The following is a 25299-nucleotide window of genomic DNA, read 5'->3' as shown; positions in this document are numbered from 1 at the left end:
GTCCCAAAATGCTGAACAGTGAATGCGTAATGGGGAAAAATTTTTAAATAATAATCAAAATGGTCAATTCGCTGTTTGTTTTTCGTTGCTTTACCTCCCATAAAAAAATGTAATGTAATAAAAAGATCAAGAAGTCATATATATGTTATCAATAAAACCTACAGATCGCCCAGCAAAAATAATAATACATTTTAAAAAAATGCACCCTCAAACAGCTCTGTAGGTCAGAATATGGCAATGCAAAGGTTTTATTTTGGGGGGGGGGGGGGTTTTAAGGGGTTTTCTGACACTAAGTGATAACCTACCCTCTAGATAGCCACGGATCACATACTGAGGACCTTTCTCATAGCTTACCTTGTAATGTCACGTTCATTGGTCACGTGGTCTAGGCGCAACACAGTCCCATTAAAGTCAAGGGCACACAAATGATCTTCGCTACTTATGATCCTTTGTTCCCCAGTTTACACGAGGGATGTGCTGCCAACAAATGAGCACTTTTATGCGCACATAACAGATGTGACCGGTTGGGAAACAAACATTGACTCGTTTCCCAGCTGATTGCTGGACGTCTATGATCATTCTCCCAATCCTCTGCCCCTGTAAGTAAAGGTCCTCTTACCGTGGGATCGGACATGTCGGCTCAGGTTGCTGCTGTTCCGGAAGACCTTGCTGCAGATATTGCACTGAAAGACCCGCTTGTGGTCTCCGAGTTGGCGCACAAACTTTCTTTTCATGCCGTGGCGGGGCCCTGACAGCAGCCTCTTCATGTTATTGTTCCCCTGGTGAAAAGCAAATCTGTACGGGACAAGCAAATGCGAGAGTCAGGACCTCAGTACCAGACAAAAAGTAAATCACTGCAAGCATGCTCAGAATTTCTCTCACCAGTGCCTTTCACCCATAGGAGGATCTCCCATCCTACCTGAAGCACGCCATCCCCAAATTAAAATAATCAACCAAATCAGCCATTCTGTCCTGCAGCTTCCTAGTTATATCTGCTTCAGGCCAAGCAATATGGATGCCACAGATGTATGGTGGAGGTTCAGGAGACGGCAGGGACTAGCTTGCATTCCCCCACTCACTTGGACACTGGTGATAAGTTGCTGTTGGTGGCGGCCGGTAGTTTTCCCAACATCAGTTCCATGAACTTGTCATCGGAATCGTGAGGGAGAGGAACGTCGTCGGGAGGAATCTCCGTGATTATTTCCGCCACGCGGTCTGGTGGAAAGACTGGACTGTACAGAATGGGATGGTGCGCTGGAAAAAAAATATATATACGACAGATTTGATGGTAAACAGGACGTGGAATGGTGGGTAATGAAATACACATCCGCTTGCTGCCATTGAATGAAAACCCATGCAGAAGCTGAACTCTGTCCCGATCTAACAGTCCTCATGCCAGTATCCATCAGTCCTCCTGTTGACTGATATATTCTTCCTGTAACAAGACTGGTGTGCGACCATAACAAAGCCACAGAAGATCTCTCTATGTTGTTAGTCTTCATGCCTCTGATAATGTGTATTCTGATTCATTGACTGCAAGCTTAGATACTGAAAAGTATGAACTCCGTAAAAAGGTCATTAGAAAGCTGAAGAACACTTTTCTAGAATTATTAACCTCATAACAGTCCCGTTAAAATTGGAAAAACCCTCCCAAAAAAAGTCACTTTTTTTCTTGTAGATATTTAAAGGGGTTCTCCGGGAAATACTTTATTAATATATTCTCAAATACCTTACATTCGTTATAATGGCTCGTTTATTCTAGGGAGCAATCATTAGGGGATGGCTGCCGTCCTATTAGTACACAGAAAACCTGTCCTAATCACACAGCAGGACAAGTTACTTCAGACACTGAGCTAAAGAGCTGCCTCATCCTCCTCTCTACTTGTCAGGGATTATGATCCCGAATACAGATGATAACATCTTTAGCTGAATCTCTGTAGGAACGGAGTTCATGAGCAGATGTGGCTAATGAGCAGCACTTGTATGTAGTCTCTATTACCACAGTCCGTCCTCTCTGTACTTCATGTCTCCTGATGAGCTCCATTCCAACAAAGATTCAGCAAAATATCATATTAAACTGTATTCAGGATCATAATCCCTGACAGTCAGAGCAGATAGGAGGATGAGGCAGCTCTTTAGCTCAGTGTTGTGAAGTAAATTGTTCCCTGTGTGATTAGGACAGGTTTTATGTGTACTAACAGGACGGCTGCCATTTTGTTTCCCCTGATGATTGCTCCCCAGACAAAACGAGCCATTATAGCTGATGATAGGTATTTGGGAATATACTTATAATAAAGTAATATTTACGTATTTTCATTTTCTTAATTCCCGGAGAACGCCTTTATTGTGTGTCTGTAGTAAATCTTGTTGGCGCACAACTCAGGGGAAGCTATTGAATTTTTAAACCCTTAGTGACATCCATTCATTAAAACCAAAAAATGTTTCCCCTTTTGTGCTCTAGCAGTCATATCTTTTGAATTTTTCTTCAAAATTTTTATTTTGCGGGATTAGTTGTAGTTTTTTTTTTTTTAGGAACCATTTTGGGGTACATATTCTGTATTAAATAACTTATTTTATTTTTAGGGGGAAAGATAAAAAAACTGCAATTTTTATATTATTTTGTGGATTTTTTTACGGCATTCACTGTGTGGTAAAAATAATATAATTTTATTATCTGGGTCACTACAATGATGATAATGTCACATTTCTATATTTTTTATTCTTCTCCTGCAGCCTGTCAGCTGCTCCCTAATTCTCTCCCAGACTGATGGGGAGGGGGGGGGGGGGGGTCTGCTTTATCTGGTTTGGTACCAGCTAGATATATTGTTTGAAAGCTGACATTCCAAGCTTTCAGACAATACCAGAATGACAGCAATATGTTCAGTACATGGGAAGATATCACTGATAGAAAACGGGATGCAGTGAAAGTAAAAGCAGGTTTTACCAGCAACTATTCCCGACTCGATTTCTAACAGGGATTTCTCCTCTGTTGCTTGGACTTTAGCTGCTATTTCTTGTATGAAAGCCTGGAATGTCAGCTTTCAAACAAGACCAGTGTCATGTTTCTAGCTGCTACTATTCAGGAGATAGCAGCATCTAAAGCAGCCCTCACCCGTCCTCTTTCTGCCCAAGCTCAGCTCCTGCAGAACAGTAAACCGTATTTTTCGCCCTATAAGACGCACCTAGGTTTTTGAGGAGGAAAATAAGAAAAAAAATATTTTGAACCAAAAGGTGTGCTTTTGGTGGGTTTTGAACTAATTGTGGTCTGTGGGTGGCGCACTGTTATGGGGGATCTGTGGGTGACGCACTGTTATGGGGGATCTGTGGGTGGCGCACTGTTATGGGGGATCTGTGGGTGGCGCACTGTTATGGGGGATCTGTGGGTGGCGCACTGTTATGGGGGATCTGTGGGTGGCGCACTGTTATGGGGGATCTGTGGGTGGCGCACTGTTATGGGGGATCTGTGGGTGGCGCACTGTTATGGGGGATCTGTGGGTGACGCACTGTTATGGGGGATCTGTGGGTGACGCACTGTTATGGGGGATCTGTGGGTGAAGCACTGTTATGGGGGATCTGTGGGTGGCGCACTGTTATGGGGGATCTGTGGGTGGCGCACTGTTATGGGGGATCTGTGGGTGGCGCACTGTTATGGGGGATCTGTGGGTGGCGCACTGTTATGGGGGATCTGTGGGTGACGCACTGTTATGGGGGATCTGTGGGTGACGCACTGTTATGGGGGATCTGTGGGTGACGCACTGTTATGGGGGATCTGTGGGTGACGAACACTGTTATGGGGGATCTGTGGGTGACGCACTGTTATGGGGGATCTGTGGGTGACGCACTGTTATGGGGGATCTGTGGGTGACGCACTGTTATGGGGGATCTGTGGGTGACGCACTGTTATGGGGGATCTGTGGGTGACACTTATTGGGGTCTCTGGATAGCACTGTTATGAGGATCTGTGTATGACAGTTATGGGGGGGATCTGTGGATGACACATATATAGCATCTTATGCTATGTGTCATCCACAGATCCCCTCCATAAGTGTCCCTGTAGTGAATGACCCTCAATACACGCTGGGGGCCGGCATCTGGTTTTATAATGACAGCGGGGCCCGTGCAGTGACTGTATTCTACTACACGGGCCCCGCTCACTGTATAATCGTATCTTTAATAGTTAATTGTAATTGTATGTAATCGCATAAGGAGCGCTGTGTATTACCGGTACTTACAACTGCAAGCGCTCGCCGCTCGGTAGGTAGCAGAGAGGAGGGAGGCCGGGCGCTGGCAGCGTGAGTCATACGTCATGCGCCCACGCCGCCTGCTTCATTCATAAAGTGGGCGGCGCAGGCGCGTGACGTATGACTCACGCTGCCAGCGCCCGTCCTCCCGGCCTGCCTCCTCCCTCCTCTCTGCTACCTACTGAGCGGCGAGCGCTTGTAGTTGTAAGTACCGGTAATACACAGCGCTCCTTATGCGATTACATACAATTACAATTAACTATTAAAGATACGATTATACAGTGAGCGGGGCCCGTGTAGTAGAATACAGTCACTGCACGGGCCCCGCTGTCATTATAAGACGCACTGCTATTTTCCCCCCACTTTTGGGGGGGAAAAGTGCGTCTTATACGGCGAAAAATACGGTACTTTCCCTACTGCCCGAGCTGGACTCGGGCAAAACAGTTAGGTGGTTAAATGGGAATTCCAGATTTTTTATATTGATCACCTAGTCTCAGGATAAAACAGTTAAAGGGGTTATCCCACAGTTTTCTAATCAGCGCCTGGATCTTAATTCTTTTATAATTGCATGTAATTAAAAGTTCTAAATGGCCAGTGAGTTACTCAATAAAATGTATCTGTACAGCGCCACCTGCTGTTTGTGTTTTTTTTATTTTTTATTTCTTTGTCCTGCTCACTGAGAAGGCCGCACATGCTCAGTTTCATCCTTCAACTGCCTCCTGAGCTGTGATAGGGAAATCATGGACACGCCCTCTGAGCTACAGCAGAAAGGACACTCCCCTTGAGATGCCAGCTTGATATAAATCTAGCAGAGCAATGAATGGGAAGGTCTCTGGATCCATGTGAGGTACAGGGCTGGTTCTAGCTTTGTTAGAAAGAGGTTGTCATGTACTATATGATGTCTGATTATTTTTTTTTATAATAATCATGGGAAAACCCCTTTAACAGAGCTGGAAGCAAAAGGCTCTGTCCACTGTGTAGTGACCATGCCAGTAGCTGCTGAAAACTGCTGATTAGTGGGGGTGCAGGATCTGTGGGACGTCCACCAATCTGAAGTATAGGTCATCAATAAAACATAAAGGGGAATTCAAGCTTATTATAAAAATTATATCAATATAGGATGGGAGCAGCGGCGCCCTCACCTGGCGGGCTATCATCCTCCACAATCACTAAAGGAATGTCGCGCTTCACAGCTTTCGACTTGCGGCTCCTCTTCGGCTTCTTTTTCAGCTCTTCCCCGACAGCGGGGGTATTGCAGTCCACAGGCTGCTCAGATGGAGCCATCACTGCACCCGCCTCTACATATGTGGGATCACATTCTTCGGAGGGGGGAATCCCTTTTGTTTGCTCCAGGTGACTTAATAAATGCTCTGAAATATGAAGAAACATCACAGAGAGAGAAAAAAGAAAGTATTGTGCTGAATATACAGGTTAGGCAAAGCCTAGAAAATCTACTATTCAACATACAGATGTAGCAGTGCCGAGTCTGTCGTCTGTCCATGTTTTGTGAAGCACTGTAACGTAGCACATTCTCTGCGCTGTAAACATGGCCGGGAGTTGGCCCCCCCATCGTTTACATACTGGTGACCTATCCGGAGGATAGTTCATCAGTATAAGGAGCATTCACACAACCGTGTGAAGCCCGTGCTGCTGACCGCATTTTTAGATCCGCAATACACAGGCACTGTTCCGTGTGCATTCCGCATCACAGATATGGACCCTTTATTTCAATGGGTCCGCAAACCCAGGGATGCGGAACGGAAGCACGGAACGGAACCTTACGGAAGCACTACGGAGTGCTTTCTGAGGTTCCGTTCTGCGCTTCCGCACCGCAAAAAGATAGAGCTTGCTCTATCTTTATGCGGAACGGAGAGTTCGCGGACCCATTCAAGTTAATGGGGCCGCGATCCCTATACGGCTGCCACACGGCAGGTGCCCGTGCTTAACGGACCGCAATTTGCGGTCCACAGCACGGGATTCACACGGTCGTGTGAATGCTCCCTTACAGAGTCTTGAATTCTGTGTTACTAGAGTTCAGTAAGATCGTGAGCGACTCCTAGTGGCGACTGCAGGTAGCCTGCACGTTATAATCCATGTCTGTGCAGGAGGGTTGGAGCAGTGTATCTCTGACCGCCAGAAATAATCTAAAATTAATCAGCACATGACTTCTTCAGATAAGAAAAATATATATATATACGGTAAATGGTGTTTTAGAGGTGGACAACGCTGAATCACGTGTTCTAGGCCCGTACCTGTGAGCAGACTGGGTTCCATGAAGGTTGTGCTGCACACTTTACACGCCCACTCGCAGGTCTCCACGTGTATAATGTCGCTGTTCTCCTGGCAGCTCACTGAAGTAGACAAAAAAAATAATATAAAGTATTAAAGCCGTACCTTTCATGGATTTTTTTTTTAGTTTAATTAAATACCTTTCCTTACCAGGTACCCAGTTTATTTTTTTTATTTTTTTCAAATATCGTCTCCTTCTCCCTGGCTGTGCCACGGTCCAATCGCAGCGGGGAGCGGCACAGCCAGGGAGAAACCCTAGCGTCTCCTCCTCCCTGTACCGATGCTCAGTATTAACAAACCTGGCGGAAAGAAGGCGAGCGTAGAAGTGATATTTGAAAAAAATAAATAAAAATAAAACAGGCAGGGTGGCAGCATCAGCGGGGTGTACCTCGCAAGGAAAGGTATTTATCTGAGCTAAAAAAAATCCATGACAGGTCCTCTTTAAATACTACCTGTATAAACATCCCACTCTGATGTCAGGACTATACAGAGATGAGCGTCACTGCATCAGTGCCGCTTATCTCTCCCTGAAAATGTAGTCCGTCACTGATCACTTTTGAGGATGTGCCTCCACTGACTATAGTGGCATTTTTTTTTTAAAAAGGGGTTCTTCAGCAGCTGCAGAGTTATAAGGTCCAGTGCCCCAGCGGCCAGAGGGCGGCTTACCAGAAGTGAACGCTGCCGGGGGACGGATCATTTTCATCTTCTTAGAGGTCACCGAGACAAGCTGGTTGGATTTTGAAGAGGTCGGGTTGACTTCTTTCTCAGGTGTCAGAAATCCCATCTCTGCAAGGAATAGAATAAATGACCCCCTCCGTGCTGCCCCCTGCTGGCAATGCCGCCCCCCCCCCCCCCCCAATACAGCTCACCGACTATTACATTACCATTGTGAGACGGCATAGGAGGCTTTAACAAAGGCTTCTCCATCTTCCTTGCATAGAAGGCTGCGTACCACACCCGCAGCTCCATACCGGCGGCGATGTCCCGAGAGGTAGTGAAGTAGATGTCATTACCCTGCTGGAACGCTGTCAGGTTCTGGTGGTTGAAGTCCGACGCTGGTCTGACCAGCATCATCCAGTTACACTCATCCTCGCTGGAGGTATCAAACAACACGACCAGCTCATCCTTCTGGAACACCTAAGATGAAACGAGACAAGTCCAGCAGACTAGTCCCCCCTCTTCCCGCCTGCAAATATTTAGAACCCTCCTCATTCACCAAAAAGTCCATCTGCAGCAATACAGTAAATAGTAGGGGAGGAGGGGATGCAGCTGCAGTTTCTCTCTGAGACAGCATGCTGCGAGAGGGGAGAAAGAGAGGCAGTGACATCTAACTAGCCCAGCAGCTAGGCAAAGGGCCTGCACAATCTACAAGTTAGGCCTCATGCACACGACCATTCCGTTTTTTGTAGTCCGCAAACCGCGGATCCGCAAGACACGGATGGCGTCCGTGTGCGTTCCGCAATTTGCGGAACGGCACGGACAGCCTTTAACATAACTGCCTATTCTTGTCTGCAAAGCGCGGACAAGAATAGGACAGGTTATATTTTTTTGCGGGGCTACAGAACAGAGCAACGGATGAGGACAGCACACGGAGTGCTGTCTGCTTCTTTTGCGGCCTCATTGAAGTGAATGGGTCTGCACCCGAGCCGCCAAAACTGCGGCTTGGATGCGGACCAGAACAACGGCCGTGTGCATGAGGCCTTCGACACAGAGGATACGCTTACCTTCAGCAGAAAGACCGGATTTTTCTCCAGCTTGTCAGTTCTCTTACATTCGAATGGGCCAAACTGAGTGCGCTTGACAAGCGGGGTGACTGCAAACACCCCCTCTTTGCCATCTCCTATGTGTCTGATCTCCAGATTGGTGGGAAGCGAGGACCTGAAGAAAGACCAGCCATTAGTAAATGAACAGGATCAGTGGGGAAGTTGGGGGTGGGGCTACTGAGGTATGGAGGCGGAGCCAAAACACCAGTGCAGTAACGTCCCGTCCCAATATTGAGACGTTACTAACCGGTAGAGGAGCCATCACTGACTGATCACTCTTTCTAGGTGTGTGAAGACAGCTGAAGCCATGATGGACCTGCTTTAACCTCTTGATCATCGACAATACACCGGAGCAGCACTCAGCCATCATTTACCAGTCCAGCTCCTGACCTCACAGCCGGGATGGGCTGTTTGAAGTCAGTGGCAGTAGCGCCGTAGCAGTGATCTCGCACCACTACACTGCGGACAGTGCTGTGCAGCTCCAGCGCTGACGTCTGGGGTGTCAGACACCCACCGATCAGCTGAGGATAGGCCATCACTTACTAAAGTCTTCACAATCCCTTTAATATGTCATTTACGTGTTTGATGCGCCAAGTTGTGGCCCCCAGCCCCTCGGAGCACCAGATCTCCTGTGCTATGCACTTTTTACCACTACATAGCCTGGGCCAGGTCTCACGACTGCAGCATAGTCCACACCATCGGTGCATTCCCCAGCAGCGCACATGACTACTGCGCATGCGCCAATGACACTGTCCTCCATAGGAACAAAGCGAGCGTCTCCTCTTTTGGGTGGGGGATGACATCACTGGTGCACGCTGCACTGCTGGGGAAGCAGAGGCTAATGTACTGCACAGCACAGATAGTGTAATCTACAGCGCAGGCGCGAGATTACAGAAGCGGGCTAACTGCACAGCTGTACAGTGTGTGCACCCTCAGTGCACCGAGTGAATAACTTACATAATAATAAAGTGAATTTGCTCATAACAGATTGTTTTACTCTGGAGGATTAACCCTTCCAGCCAACAAGCCTGGCTTAATAGGGATGATCCTGCTGACAGGTGCTCTTTAAGAGGATTAACATGATTATTTCCTTATTAGGTCTCCACATGACTATAATATTCTGAAGAATTGATTTACTATTAATGGTATGGTATAAAAAAGTAAAAAATAAATAAATAAAATGTAATAAAAAATAAATAAATATATATATATATATATATATACACAGTCATGTGAAAAAATTAGGACACCCTTTGAAAGCATGTGGTTTTTTGTAACATTTTTAATAAAAGGTTATTTCATCTCCGTTTCAACAATACAGAGAGATTAAAGTAATCCGACTAAACAAAGAAAACTGAAGAAAAGTCTTTTCAAGATCTTCTGTAAATGTCATTCTACAAAAATGCCTATTCTAACTGAGGAAAAAGATAGGACACCCTTGCCCCTAATAGCGAGTGTTACCTCCTTTGGCTGAAATAACTGCAGTGAGACGGTTCTTGTAGCCATCTACCAGTCTTCGACATCGGTCTGAGGAAATTTTACCCCACTCCTCAATGCAGAACTTTTTCAGCTGTGAGATGTTTGAGGGGTTTCTTGCACGTACAGCCCTTTTCAAGTCACCCCACAGCATCTCAATGGGATTCAAATCTGGACTTTGACTTGGCCATTCCAGGACTCTCCATTTCTTCTTTTACAGCCAATCTTTGGTTGATTTACTAGTATGTTTTGGGTCATTGTCATGTTGCATGGTCCAGTTCCGCTTCAGCTTTAATTTTCTAACTGATGGTCTCACATGTTCTTCAAGCACCTTCTGATACACAGTAGAATTCATCGTGGATTCTATGATGGTGAGCTGACCAGGTCCTGCTGCAGCAAAGCAGCCCCAAACCATGACACTTCCACCTCCATTCATTCACAGTTGGTATGAGGTTCTTTTCTTGGAATGCTGTGTTTGGTTTACGCCAAACATGTCCTCTGCTGTTGGACTCATCTGTCCAAAGAACATTATTCCAGAAGTCCTGGTCTTTGTCAACTTTATCTCTGGCAAATGTCAGTCTGGCCTCGATGTTTCTCTTGGAAAGCAAAGGTTTCCTCCTTGCACACCTCCCATGCAAGTTAAACTTGTACAGTCTCTTTCTGATTGTAGAGGCATGTACTTCTACATCAACAGTAGCCAGAGCCTGCTGTAGTTCTCGAGATGACACTTTAGGGTTTTTGGAGACCTCTTTTAGCATCTTGCGGTCTGCTCTTGGGGTGAACTTGCTGGGGCGACCAGTCCTGGGCATGTTGGCAGTTGTTTTGAAAGCCCTCCACTTGTAGACTATCTTCCGGACAGTGGAATGGCTGATTTCAAAATCTTTTGAAATCTTTTTAAATCCCTTCCCAGACTCATAGGCTGCTACAATCTTTTTTCTGAAGTCCTCTGACAGCTCTTTTGCTCTCACCATGGTGCTCACTCTCACTTCAACAGTCAGGAGCACACCAAACTAAATGTCTGAGGTTTAAATAGGGCAAGCCTCATTCAACATGCAGAGTAACGATCTACTAATTATGTGCACCTGGTGTGATATACCTGTGTGAGATCTGAGCCAATTTAAGAGGGAATACATGTGAGGGTGTCCTATCTTTTTCCTCAGTTAGAATAGGCATTTTTGTAGAATGACATTTGCAGAAGATCTTGAAAAGACTTTTCTTCAGTTTTCTTTGTTTAGTCGGATTACTTTAATCTCTCTGTATTGTTCAAACGGAGATGAAATAACCTTTTATTAAAAATGTTACAAAAAACCACATGCTTTCAAAGGGTGTCCTAATTTTTTCACATGACTGTATATATATATATATATATAAAATGTAACTCTTTCCCTACCAGCACCTTACATGGCACTGAAGAGATGGGCAAACATGGTGCCCTCTCGCGCATGCAGCAGGCACCATGGCCGGCGGGTCTCCACTGTTTCAAACAGCAGAGACCTGCGGCTAATGAAAGCCTTTAGATGCTGTGATGGGTGACAAACCCGGAAGCTCCTGCTTCCGGGCTTCTTACCGGCATCCTCTGCGGCCAGTGAGGAAGCCGGTAATTGATTTCAATACGCTGGGTCTCTCTGAAAAGACCCAGGGTATTGAAGCTACAAGGGTTAAAATGGCCAATTTGCCATTTTTTCATTGCTTCTCTTACAAAAAAATATGTAATAAAATGCGATCAAATAGTTATACACGCTCCAAAATTGTGTCAAAAAAAAATTCGTCCTGCAAAAAATGAGCCCCCACACAGCTCAGTAGATATAACTGTAAAAGAGTTATTTGGGTCAGAATATAGGTATTTTTTTTCAAAGTTTTAATTTATTTTTACACTATTTAGACATAAAAACCTATACATATGTGATATCGTTGTAATCATACTGACCCAGAGAATTAAAGGCACAGGTCAGTTTGGCCGCAAAGGGAACGCCGTAGGGACAAAACCCATAAAACGTTCAAGGAATGGCGTTTTTCCAATTCCACACCATTTGGAATGTTTTTCCGCTTACCACTACATTGTATGCCATATTAAATGGTGGCATTAGAAAGTACAACTTGTCCCTCAACAAAATAAGCCCTCATATGGATATGGGAACAGAAAAATAAAAAAAGTTACGGCTCAAGGAATATAGGGAAGAAAAATTAAAACACTAAAACGAAAAAAACCTACAGTATCCTAAGGGTTAAATAAAAATATGTGCACACTACAGAATTTCGGAATCTCTCCAGGGCGCGCTACAGGGGGCCGCAGAAAAACTGCACTGAGAATTATGCAATTTTTTAAACCCTGTTCAGTACAGGACTGCAGCGTGTGAATGCGCTCATACGGTCCCACTCACCTCGCTCTGCTCAGCACAAACGAGTCCTGGACGGTCACCACGGGGCCCAGCTCCGGACACTCAGAGTCATGATACTGTCCACAGTCCTCACACCCTGCAAACGACGAACAGGCGGTATAAGATTAGAAAAATACTGCTGCTTTCTTCCAAAAACAGCACCGCTCCTGTCTACAGGTCGCGTGTGGTATTGCGGCTCAGCTCCATTCACTTCCAACGGAGTCGAGCTGCAATACCGGATATAACCTGTGGACAGGTGTGGCGCTGTTTATGGTGGAGGCTCCAGCGATGCACAGGAGACACAATCACAGGCTTTGGCACGGCGTCCAACCCCCCACGTGATTACATGAGGATGACGAAACTTACATATAAACACCGACTCCTCCATCTCTTCTTGTGCCATTGTTCACACCTGGAACGAGAAGAGGAACAGCGGGTAGATTACAGAGACAAGATGTGGCTATCTGTCGGCCATATTGGCTTTTACAAGGGTGATTTCTTCATCCTAATGTCACCCAGCCCCGTCCTCTGCTCCCCCTGGGAAAGCTATAACACGTATTTACACGGTTAAGGAATGGTAATGGAGGGTCTACATCCAGAATGTGAAAACTGCGTGTTAGAACCTTACTTCTAAGCTGAGATATGATCACTTGAAGTTAAAGGCCTGAAGCCTGAGGCTGCACTACTGAGAGTTTGTAGTAACACTCCCGTTTTGCCACATCTCGTGTGCGTTAGTGAGTACATCAATACGTTTGGGGCCACACAGGGTCTCCATGACACAAAATCTGACAGGAACAGGATCACTTGAAGTTACAGGGCCAAAACCTGAGCCATGTCTGATGACACGTCCCCTTTCTACCCGCTGTTGCCATGGAAACCTTGTATAAATCCACCATCCTACATGGTTATCTGTGTACTTGTGAGGAAATCCGTCCGTTTGGTCTCCATAATAACATGACACCTGACAGAAAAAAAGAGGATATGCTGTCCTAGTGCAGCCTCAGGCTTCGGGCCTGTTACTTCAAGTGATCACATTCTGGCCGATATTCTTATGCCTGTCAGGTGTAGGGTTATTATGGCGACCAAACCAACGGATTTCCTCACAAATATACGGATGACCGTGCCTGGTGGTGGATCCACACAAGGTCTCCACGGCAAAAGCTGACAGAAAGGGGACATGTTATTACAATCTATCAGTAGTGCAGCCTCAGGCTTTCGGGCCTGTAACTTCAAGTGATCCCATCTCGGCCTGCATTCTTATCCCTGTCAGTTTTTGTGTAATGGAGATCTTGTGTGTCTCCTAACATATTGATGTACTCAAAAACGCACACACAAGGTGTGTCTACAGAAAGTGTCTATGGGAGTGTCAGTAGTGCAGCCTCAGGCTTTGGTCCTATGTCTTCAAGTAATAATTGCTAAGCCTCTATTCTTATTCCTGTCAGGAGACCTTGGACCCGTGGATCCCAATACATTGATGTCCTCACATATACACATCCCAGTACAAGATGGCGGATAGACACAAGTCTCCATGGCAACAGCTGACAGAAAGGAGGCATGTCACCGAAATCTCTAAGTAGTGCAGCCTCAGGCTTTGAGCCTGTATCTTAAAGTAATATCTAAGCCTATATTCTTATTCCTGTCAGGAAACTTTGGACCCCAATACGCTGATGTCCTGACATATACACATTACAGTACTAGATGGTGGATCCATGCAAGGTCTCCATGGCAACAGCTGACAGAAAGGTGCCACCAGAATCTCTCAGTAGTGCAGCCTCAGGCTTTGAGCCTGTATCTTAAAGTAATATCTAAGCCTATATTCTTATTCCTGTCAGGAAACTTTGGACCCCAATACACTGATGTCCTGACATACACATTACTAGTGTTGAGCGAACTTGTGTTTTAAGTTCGGCGTCTAAAGTTCGGGTTATCGAAGTATCCCGTTATGGATTCCGCTACCGTGGACCATAACGGAATTTAGAATCCATAACGGGATACGTCGATAACCTGAACTCGAACTTTAGACGCCGAAACACAAAAATGGCTGCCGCTGGGCTGCGGTAAGTGGCTGTACATATAGCAGCAAAGTTGGAGGGAACGGACGACCTACAGATCTTATGGGGGCATGCCGACCCTCTCCCGCCAGATGGGGGTAAGACGGATCGGTCAGTTGGATTCAAACATGTCCGATCCTTAGACGCTGGCTTATTCCCCTCTTCCCCATTCAGAAGACATGCATGCTCGGCCATGCACAGGCGAGAGGAATACATGCTGGCAGAGCAGCCAAAGGGTTAGCACTGTGCTCAGAAGAAAGACTCACTCAGCTCTGCTACATCTGTGCACACACAAGAACAGCGGCACTAATCACTGACATAGCAGTGCATATGGCGGTACTATTAGAAAGCTACAATACCGCCATATTGGTTACCTCCCATATTATGGCTGCCCCCCAAGAGTAACCTGCCATATAGCACCGACTTTGTGTTTCAGTTTGTCACCTTTGAGACTTATGCTTGCTGTCAGTGAATAGAACCCATCACGTATCAATCCAAAGAGTGGAGAACCCGTGTTCAGACCCCACACGTCTCACAGCGTAAGGTTTGTTGCATTGCCGTTCAGTCCAGACCACCCCCTGTGGAGCTAAAAGCCCCCTGTCTTGTTCCTTACAGTGTATCAGCCAGTCTGGACTAGATACAGTTGTAACAACCCCTCAGCTGTGAGAAGCCTCCCAGGCGCTGGCTGTCAACAGGTGTTCTGTTCCCATTCGCTGACAGCAAGCAGAGATCTTGACAAACAGGAGGCATACTAGGAGATGGCAGAGTTTTCCAGGCTTTATTTACATAACACACTTATTTGCTGTCATCCCTGTCGTGACATAGATGACCACATGACTCCGCTCTAGGTTTATATCGCAATATGCGGACGACACATGACCCCGGGGATCTGGGGTCTGGGCAGGTGGCTCCGGGATCGGCCGCCACAGCCGGGTTTTGCCAGTGATCCCGGAGCTGCGGGGAAGCCGCCCCCTCCGGCTGCTGCAACAAAGAACAGGCGGCCTGGCAGCTGGAGCGGGGGGAGCGCAGACTGCAGCCTCCATCCCGCCCGCTCCACACCCTAACCCCCGCCGGGCCCGTCGCTTTCCCCCTACTCCTTCCTTCCCTGCACCCACCTGCACCCGGTACCTGCTCCGGGGAGGGGACTCTGCAGGTTTGGGGGGGGGGGAACCGAATCCAGACTCCGGGTTCCGATCCGTTCCGGAAATCACGCAGAACCGGAAGCTGCGCTCTCAGCGCGCAAGGCCTGCTGGGAAATGTAGTTTTTGTAGCCTAATGCGCACCTGGCGTCTTTATCATACAGATGTTAGGCGATTAGGTGTCCGACCCGCGACTTATAACGGGGCTCACCGTCACGTGATGGGATCACATGACAGATCAGGCTGACATCGGTTGTCACCCAGCTTTCCATGAGTCTGGGTGACAACAGGTGTCAAAGTGAATGACCTATCGGCTTCTTCTGCTGGGTGACAACCACTATAACCAGCATTACCACCCAGGGGTTGTCAGCCAGCTTTCCCTGTGCCTTGAAACATATATGGGGGTGATAGAGTTGCTAATGTTTAACCCCTTTGGGACTAGGTCATCGCCATATTCTAAAGTTTTTTATATTTCTGTCTACAGCGCTGGGTGGCGGCGTGTGTTTGGGGTACATCCAACTCATAATTTTTTTTCAAGGAGGGTAACGAGACAATCAGGGATGCCCAACCTGCAGCCCCCCAGCTGTTGCAAAACTACAACTGCCAGCATGCCCGTACACTCTACACCTATCAACTTACAGCAGGGCATGATGGGAGATGTAGTTTTACAACAGCTGGAGGGCCGCAGGTTGAGCATCCCTGGCTTATATCATACTCAGGGGTGTAACTAGCGTCGTAGGAGCTGAAGCTCCTGCTACGTGGCCCTGTGGCCAGCACGTATACCCTACAGTGGCACTGGCACAGTAGATAGACTTGTGCCGTATACAGCGCTGCATGGGAGGGGGGTGCAATTTATTGGCAACATAGCTCAGTGATGTCATCATCATATGACCATTGCAGGAAGAGAGAACTGAGCAGTGCAGAAGTGAAGTGGTGAGGGACCTGTGTGATGTCATCATCATTTGACTGCTGCAGGAAGAAGTGGCAAAAGGCCCTGTGTGCTGTCATCATGTGACCAGTGCAGGGAGAAAGAGCTCAGCTGTGCAGAGGAGAAGTGGAGAAGGACCTGTGTGATGTCATCATGTGACCAGTGCAGCCAGGAAGAGCTCAGCTGTGCAGAGGAGAAGTGGTGAAGGACCTGTGTGATGTCATCATGTGACCAGTGCAGGGAGAAAGAGCTCAGCTGTGCGGAGGAGAAGTGGTGAAGGATCTGTGTGATGTCATCATGTGACCAGTGCAGGGAGAAAGAGCTCAGCTGTGCAGAGAAGTGGTGAAGGACCTGTGTGATATCATGTGACTGCTGCAGGAAGACAGAGCTCAGCAGCACAGAGGTGAAGTGGTGAAGGATCTGTGTGATGTCATCATGTGACCAGTGCAGCCAGAAAGAGCTCAGCTGTGCAGAGGAGAAGTGGAGAAGGACCTGTGTGATGTCATGTGACCGGTACATGGAGAAAGAACTCAGATGTGCAGAGTAGAAGAAAGAACTCAGATGTGCAGAGTAGAAGGACCTGTGTGATGTCATCATCATGTGACCAGTTCAGAAAGAGAGAGAGTTCAGGAGGACCTGAGTGATGTCAGGATGTGAGAGGGTGGAGCTTTTATGCTGTGAGTAGAGGAGAGGTTGGTGGTTCTCCTCCTATATAAATTGTCAAAAACTAGGAGTTGTATTTGTGGCAGGCGCAGCACTATGAAGTGCCTTTTGCGCTGTGGCATTAGAAGAATTTTGGTATCTCTGACTTTTAGTCTAACCAGACTGTCTATTACTCCGTAATTCCTCTAGCGCCGTTCTATGGAAACAGTAGGTTTAACGAGCACACCAAATGCTGCAAATAACTTCTTTATTAACTTCAACTTTTCTTCATATATAACACTGCCGCCTTTACAGCATAGTCCATGTACAAAACACGTGTTGAAAAGATATCACAAAATGGCGGTATGCATAAGATGGTGGTTCAACTGTTCAATCTTGTCATTCAACACAAAATGGTGGATATATTTCTCTCTTGAGTATCAGTACTCTCACTTTGAGTTATTTAAGCACTTTATGATCTCTCTGAGAGGTATATCTGAGGTCTAACTAATAGTTCACTTGCAGTATGCAGTTAGCAGTGACTATTTGCAGATTGGTTGGTATGGTTGTATGCAATTTGGATTGCAATGTTTGCATGGTATTTGTAGTAGTTCACAGTTTGTAACTGTAGCTTGCAATTTGTATTTGTACTTTGCAATTGAATTTGTATGGTTGCAATTGGTTTTGCTGGCAATTTAAATTTGTGAACTTTGTGGTTTGCAGTTGTATTTGCAATAGAATTTTCAATTGGTGGAACTGTAAGTAAACACATATATATCTAGTTCAGTATACAGTTCTAAACACAATACTAACAATATGAAAATTATATAACTGTTTTAACTACCTATTTTTGGCCTCTTGTTTCCATAAAACTCAGCTCTCAGTGGAGTGAATGTCTCTTCAGCTCCTGTCTCTGGTGAATAATGATTCTAGCAGCTCCTGCTAGGGGAATTCCCAGACAGGCTGTCTGTGAGGCTGGCTGTGATTGGTGAAAACTCTTGGTGTGTGAGAATCTGGCTGTGATTGGTCTAGACTTCTGCCCAGCAACAGCAGATTAACACTATACTTTACTCGTTTCTGCTGTGTCACTGAGTTTACCTTACATTACAAAAATCTTTTCCTGCTTCTGTAAACATAAAATATAACAGTAATATGACATCCAAAACATGATGTCACAGTAAATAACTCTGCCTTTGTCTTTAACACATAAACATAGGAACTGTATTAAGGCTATTGGCAGGTTTAGCTGTATACACATATAAGCCATACTAGCAACCTAGGACAGGTCTTAGCTGGCCAGCTACACTCCCACCAAAATTACCTATAATTCTATGTTCTTAGTGGTAGGACTTCAACATGAATTTGAGGAATTTTACATCAGGTTCTCCACTTCCAAGCGTTTTTTATCACTCTCAAGTAGAACAACTAACTTCTGTATAGGACATTCCAACTTGGGCGGAGTAGTGAGACGATTTTCCTTTTTTGTCAAGTTTTGAGTCTCCTATTTGTAACAACACTCTTCTTACTAGTTTGTCTTCATCCTTTTGAACTTGAACTTTGGCCAATTTCCATTGACTTCTAGGTAAATCTTCTTCTTTCACTAACACTATGTCACCAACTTGGACATTTCTTCTGGGTGTTTGCCATTTACTTCTTAGCATCAGATTGGCTAAGTACTCTTTTCTCCATCTATTCCAAAACTGTTCTGATAGACATTGAACTCTTTGCCATCTCCTTTTAGCATATAAATCCTCTTTGGTGAGCTTGCCAGGCGGTAGCTGTATGTAATCCGACTTAAGGTGAAGTAGATGGTTGGGAGTTAAAGGGTCCAAACTGTTAACAATAGACATTACTTCATAGAACAGGGTCCTAAGTGAAGCATCTTCTATTCTTCCGGCGTTCTTTTTCAACACTGAACTTAGCACATTTCTTACAATTCTGATTTGTCTTTCCCAAACTCCTCCTGTATGGCTTGCATGTGGAGCATTCATATGAAAATCACACTGTTTCTCTAACAAATACTCAGTTGCTTTTTCTTTATCAATCTCTTTTAGAGCTTTCTTCAATTCCTTCTTTGCTCCGGCAAAATTAGATCCTTGGTCAGATCTAAGCTCTCTGACGGTACCTAATGGCTATGAAACATCTCAAGGCGTTGATGAATGCATCAGTTGACATATCCTCTAACATTTCCAGGTGAATTGCTCTGGAGCTCAGACATGTAAATATTAGTCCATATCTCTTGCACTCCTTGCGGTTCTGTTTGGTGATGAATGGGCCAAAACAATCCATTCCGGTATAAAGAAATGGTGGTGATGGGTTTACACGATCTGCCGGTAAATCTGCCATTCTTTGCTCTTCGGTAGGTCTACGTGCCTTTCTGCAGACTACACATTTACTTATATACTTTGCTATAACTTTGTTTCCTTTCACAATCCAGTAACCACCTTCTCTCAAACAGCTTTGGGGAAAGCTTCTTCCTTGATGCAAGGATTTGTGGTAGTGATCAATAATCAATCTTGTGAAGGTAGAGTTTTTGGGTAGAATTGCTGGATGCTTCACTCTGCTAGGTAACGATGCATTTCCCAGTCTCCCTCCCACCTTCAGTATACCATCCTGCAGAACAAGATTAAGCTTGTACAATGGGTGGTTGTTTGGAAGCCTTTTAGGTTCTTGACTAAGTCTCTACAACTCTTCACTGTAGAATCTTTTTTGAATGAGTCTTACGACTGTTTCTTCAGCTTTCATTCATTCTTCTACATTCAACAATACCTTCTTTCTGATTCCCTTTGCCAAACGTTGAATTCGAGCTACTACGTTTATGACTGTATTCCATTTTGAACATCTGGCTAGTCTTTCAAGTATGTCATCTTGACACTTGGCAGCAGTGCTTAATGTTTGTACAACTTTTACTTCTGGATCTCCCATAGACAATTCTGTGTAACCTTTACTAGGCGTGATTTTCCTTTTCCCAAAGGAACTCTGGACCTGTGAACCAATTTGAATTTTTCAATTCAGTTACATTCAGGCCTCTTGAAGCATGATCTGCTGGGTTGTGCTTTGTATCAATGTAATGCCAATGTTCTGGATTTATTATTTCCTGAATTTTCTCAACTCTGTTGGCGACAAAGATATGGAATCCTCGAGCTTCGTTGTTTATGTATCCTAGGACAACTTGTGAGTCTGTCCAAAAATATTCTTCATCTTTTTTTAATTCCAATTCTTCTCTCAGAAACTTGCTTACTGATGCTGAAACTACGGCTGCTGTCAGTTCAAGTTTTGGTATTGTCTGAATACTGGTAGGTGCAACTCTGGCCTTCCCCATAACCGGGGCACAGTGTATCTTTCCTTCTCCTATTACTCTGATGTAGGAGCACTGACCATAATAATAACTACTGGCATCTGAAAAATGATGAAGTTCTCTTTTCTTGTACTTTCTGAAATAATGAGGTACAAAACATCTGTGTATCCGAACTTCTCTCAAGTTTTGCAAGTCTCTTATCCAACTCTCCCACCATGGCCTCAAATTTTCAGGTATGGGCTCATCCCATCCCAACTTCTGTCTGTCTACATAATTCTTGTAGTATTTCTTTTGCTCTGAGGATTACTGGGGCCAAGAATCCCAATGGATCAAATATAGAAGCCACTGCGGAAAGAATGTTTCGTGTAGTTGCAACTTTCTCTTCAATAGATACTTCAAAGAAGAATTTGTCGTTTTCTACATTCCATTCAGATTCAAGTACGTTTTGAACTGGAAGATGATCACAATTGAGATCTACATTCTTCAATGTTGCTGCTTGTTCAGAGTCACTGATGGATTCCAGTACCTCTCTGTTGTTTGAGATGAATTTGTGAAGGCGCAGGTTTCCTCTTGCGCATAACTCTTGGCTTTCTTTCACTAGTTTGATTGCAGATTCTGTGGACTCTAGACTTATAAGACCATCATCTACATAAAAGTTTTTCTTCAGAAAATTTGCAGCTGATGGGTATAACGGTCACGTACACACACACACACAGGGGGGAGGATAGTATCCACTGCGCTCCACCCTCACCCCTGGCCCTGCCTACTTGCCTCACAAGTCCTGATGACAGGGGACAACTGGACGGCAGTCCCTAACTTAGGATACGTGCGGGAAGGACAGACAAGACAAATAACAGATAGTGAATGGACCGGGTCAAAACCAAGAGGACAACGCAGTACAGAGGGATAAGCAAAGAATGGTCAGGAGAAGCTGGGGTCATAAATACCAGGAGAGTCGAGAAGTACCAATGGAGTCCGCAAAGAATAGTCAGGTGGAAGCCAAAGTCAAAATACCAGGAGGGATGCGCAGTACAGGAGGAGCAGGCAAAGGATCGTCAGGGAGCAGGATCAGGTAAGTATACAGGTATCCAACAAACGCCAGGAACCTAAATTAACAGGCAACCTGTGGCCAGCAGGCTGCCTGTATTCATAGTGGGGAGTGAGGGTCATGTGACGTGGCTAGCGTCACATGACCGACCAGTCGAGCACAGAGTGATCAGCTCGGCGCTCAAGGCAGCCCTAGGAGCAGGGAGCCTCCCAGCTAGCAAAGCCGCCCTGGGAACGAGGTCAAACACAGATCCTCGCTCCCGAAGCTAAGCAGCAGGTCTGCGGCTGATGGGAGACCGAGTGCGCCTTCGGCCCCTCGTTACAATACCCCCCTTTTACGAGGGGCCACCGGACCCAAGACTTTCAGGGTGTTCTAAATAAAATTTTCGAACAAGTCTAGGAGCATGAACCTTCCTGGCAGGTACCCAAGATCTCTCTTCAGGTCCATACCCCTTCCAGTGAATCAGGTACTGCAAGGAATTACGCACCTTCCTGACATCAACTATTTTAGACACCACATAATCGACAGCATCATTAACAAGAATCGGCAGAGGCGAGGCTTTCGATGGTACTACCGGATTCAAATTATTTTTTAAGTAGAGATTTATGGAACACATTATGAATGTAGGAATGACTCCGGCAGCTCCAACCTAAATGATACCGGGTTAATCACCTTCGTGATCTTATATGGTCCAATAAAACGAGGAGCAAACTTTTTAGAATCTACCTTAAGAGAGAAATTCTTGGAGGACAACCATACCTTATCCCCAACCTGAAAATTCACCCCCCTTGAACGTCTCCTATCGGCCTTGAGTTTCTGAGAATTTTAAGCCTTTTCTAAGTTCGATTGAACCTGGGCCCAAACTGTGCACATTTCAGAGGAGAGCCTATCCGCCTCAGGGTTAGAGGAGGAGACGGATGACCCAGAATGAAAACGGGGATGGAAACCATGGTTACAAAAGAAAGGTGAAACCCCAGCAGAAGAATTGACACCGTTATTCAAAGCAAATTCAGCCAATGGAAGAAATGTAACCCATAATTGCTGGTCATCAGCAACATAAAACCTCAAGAATTGTTCCACAGACTGATTAAGGCGTTCAGTCTGCCCATTACTCTCAGGGTGGTAGGCAGAGGAAAAAGACAATTAAATTTGACATTTTTGACAGAAGGCCCTCCAGAATTTGGACACAAACTGCACACCCCTGTCAGAAACAATATTTTCCGGGATACCATGCAATAGAACAATTTCTTTCACAAAAATAGACGCCAGGGTTTTGGCATTCTGGAGTTTAGACATGGGAATGAAATGGACCATCTTGCTAAACCATCGACCACTACCCAAACCACAGTCTTACCCTCCGCCGGCGGTAGGTCAGTTATAAAGTCCATCGAGATATGGGACCAGGGTCTACTGGGAATGGGTAGGGGTCATAGGTTACCAGCAGGGTGAGTCCTAGGTGTCTTGGACCTGGCACAAACCTCACAGGCTGACACGTAGGACTTGACATCCCTAGTTAGAGTTGTCCACCAATAAGATCTAGAAACCAGATCCTTAGTGCCCTCAACAACCGGATGTCCACAAAAGGCAGAATCGTGACACTCACCCAACAGCTGGAGACGAAATTGTACAGGAATAAACAACTTATCTGTTGGGGTGGATACCGGTGCCAGATGTTGTTCAGACCTAATGCGAGCCGAGATATCCTGGGTTAGAGCTGCTATGAAGATTTTTGCTGGTAGGATGGATTCAGGTGGTACCTCAGTAGGTTGAAAAGCATGGAAGCTCCGAGATAATGCGTCCGCCTTCGCATTTTTACTTCCCGGCCTGAACGTAATGGAAAAATCGAAACGAGTAAAAAACAGAGCCCATCTGGCTTGACGGGGATTCAACCTCTTAGCATACTCGAGAAACATAAGGTTTTTATGGTCAGTGACAACAGTTACCTGATGCCTTGCCCCCTCCAGAAAATGCCTCCACTCCTCAAATGCCCATTTAATGGCCAGCAGCTCCCTATTCCCTATGTCAGGGGTGCACAACCTGCGGCCCGGGGGCCACATGCGGCCCTCAATACCATTCTATGCGGCCCCCAAACATCTGGCAGCAGACATGTATCTCTATGTCTTGTGGCTGCTCACATGAATCTTTCATGCATTGTCCCATTAGATGGGAGTACTAGAAGTGTAACTAGACATTTATTATATATACTGTATGTTCAATATGCCATAAATATAGTATTTCACTTGGTAATACCCCTTTAGAGTTTATTTTCGGCCCTTGGAATTGGTTCAGGTTGACAATGTGGCCCCCAATCAGAAAAGGTTGTGCACCCCTGCCCTATGTCGTAGTTTCTCTCCGTGGGAGAGAATTTCCTGGAGAAGAAGGCACACGGTCTCAGGTTAGTGAGGCTAACAGATCCTTGTGAAAGGACTGCTCCTGCGCCGTCCTCGGACGCATCCACCTCCACAGTAAAAGGTCTCTCCTGATCAGGCTAGATCAGAATGGGAGCTCTACTGAATGCCTTTTTTTAATTTTTCAAATGAAGAAATGGCCTCAGTAGACCAATTCTCCTAATCCGCCCCTTTCTTAGTAAGGTCGGTCAACGGTTTAGCAATTATAGAAAAATTCATATTAAATTTACGATAGTAATTGGTGAAACCTAAGAAACGTTGTAAGGCCTTTAAGGATGAAGGTCCTACCCATTCCTTAATTGCTAGTACCTTACCAGGATCCATCTTGAAGGTGTGAGGAGTCAGAACATGCCCTAGAAACAGAATCTCCTGTACACCAAAGACACATTTCTCTTGCTTAGCGGATAGCTGATTCTCCCTTAACACCTCTAATACTTGTTTAACATAAGACACATGGGATTCGAAATCAGGAGAGTATATCAAAATGTTGTCAAGATAGACAATAACAAATTTACCTAAGAACTCCCTAAGAATGTCATTCATAAAGTTTGGGAACACAGCTGGGGCATTGCTGAGTCCAAAAGGCATCACCTGATATTCAAAGTGTCCTGCCGGAGTATTGAACGCCGTCTTCCATTCGTCTCCCTCCTTGATTCGGAATAGATTGTATGCCCCTTTCAGGTCAATCTTGGAAAACTAGGTTGCCCCCAGAATCTGGTTAAATAAATCCGGAATCAATGGGAGGGAGTATCTATTCTGGACAGTGATTTTATTTAATCTTCGGTAATCGATACAAGGCATAAGACCACCATCTTTTTTCTTAACAAAGAAAAACCCCTGCCCCCATAGGAGAGACAGAAGGTCTAATATGCCCTTTACCAAGGCTCTCCTTAATATAATCTTCCATGGCCTTGCATTCGGGCTTAGAAAGATTATAAATTCGCCCCTTAGGAAACTTGGCCCCCTCTACTAGCTCTATAGTACAATCATAAGGTCTATGGGGGGGGGGGTAGAACCTCTTGGGTTGGTGATGAGAATACATCAGAATATTCCCTAACAACAGTGGGTAAAGTATCAGACTTTACTGAGACCCCAGCCTGTACCACGGACAACCACTGAGGTCACACTTAGGCCCCCATCTCACCAACTCCCCCTTGGACCAATCTATAGTGGGGTTATGTAGTCGGAGCCAAGGCAACCCTAGTACCACCTCAACCGGTAGGTTCTCCAGGACTAAAATGAAACACACACACCCACGGTTAGAGAAATCTCTGAGGTACATGAGCTCACCGTACCACCGATAAGAGGAGTAGCATCAATAGCCATGACATGGATAGGAGTTGGTAAAGCAAACATTGGAATACCCAATCTTACAGTGTACTCAGAGTCAATAAAGCTGGCCGCTGAGCCAGAATCAATAAAGGCCTTACCCGGCCATTTATCTACCCCCAGAGAAATCGTAATAGGTACCAAAAGCTTACATTTAGAAAAATCAGGGTGTACCTGGTCTTTAGGTTGCCTTGCCTTAGGAGACTTGACAGAGAGGACCTTCTTAGGACACTGGCTGATCCAATGGTCAGGATCTCCACAGTAAAAGCATTCTCCACGTCTGCGGCGAAGATTCCCTCAGGTCATGCC

The 25299-nt window shown here is 45.6% G+C and overlaps 1 protein-coding gene across 4 annotated transcripts in view; it reads right to left on the bottom strand.

Moving 5' to 3' along the window:
- PRDM15 (PR/SET domain 15) overlaps positions 1-15425 on the bottom strand; it is a 59683-nt gene extending 44258 nt beyond the window's left edge. For 3 of the 4 annotated variants that reach the window (XM_044283703.1, XM_044283701.1, XM_044283702.1), the window contains exons 1-10: positions 15314-15425; positions 12514-12559; positions 12151-12244; positions 8255-8408; positions 7415-7667; positions 7197-7316; positions 6494-6592; positions 5384-5611; positions 1080-1254; positions 620-795 (exon numbers count right to left, since the gene is read on the bottom strand). In XM_044283703.1, the coding sequence (XP_044139638.1) occupies positions 620-795; positions 1080-1254; positions 5384-5611; positions 6494-6592; positions 7197-7316; positions 7415-7667; positions 8255-8408; positions 12151-12244; positions 12514-12550 (1336 nt within the window). In that variant the 5' untranslated portion in view covers positions 12551-12559; positions 15314-15425. Of the gene's footprint in view, positions 1-619; positions 796-1079; positions 1255-5383; positions 5612-6493; positions 6593-7196; positions 7317-7414; positions 7826-8254; positions 8409-12150; positions 12245-12513; positions 12560-15313 lie in introns of those variants that run through there. The other variant, XM_044283704.1, reaches the window with a different exon arrangement.
- Positions 15426-25299: the final 9874 nt, after the last annotated feature.

The sequence above is a fragment of the Bufo gargarizans genome, chromosome 3, assembly GCF_014858855.1.
Source record: "Bufo gargarizans isolate SCDJY-AF-19 chromosome 3, ASM1485885v1, whole genome shotgun sequence".
Taxonomy (NCBI): Eukaryota; Metazoa; Chordata; class Amphibia; order Anura; family Bufonidae; genus Bufo; species Bufo gargarizans.
Note: the sequence above shows the minus strand (reverse complement) of the source record. Positions and strands in the feature narration are given on the sequence as shown.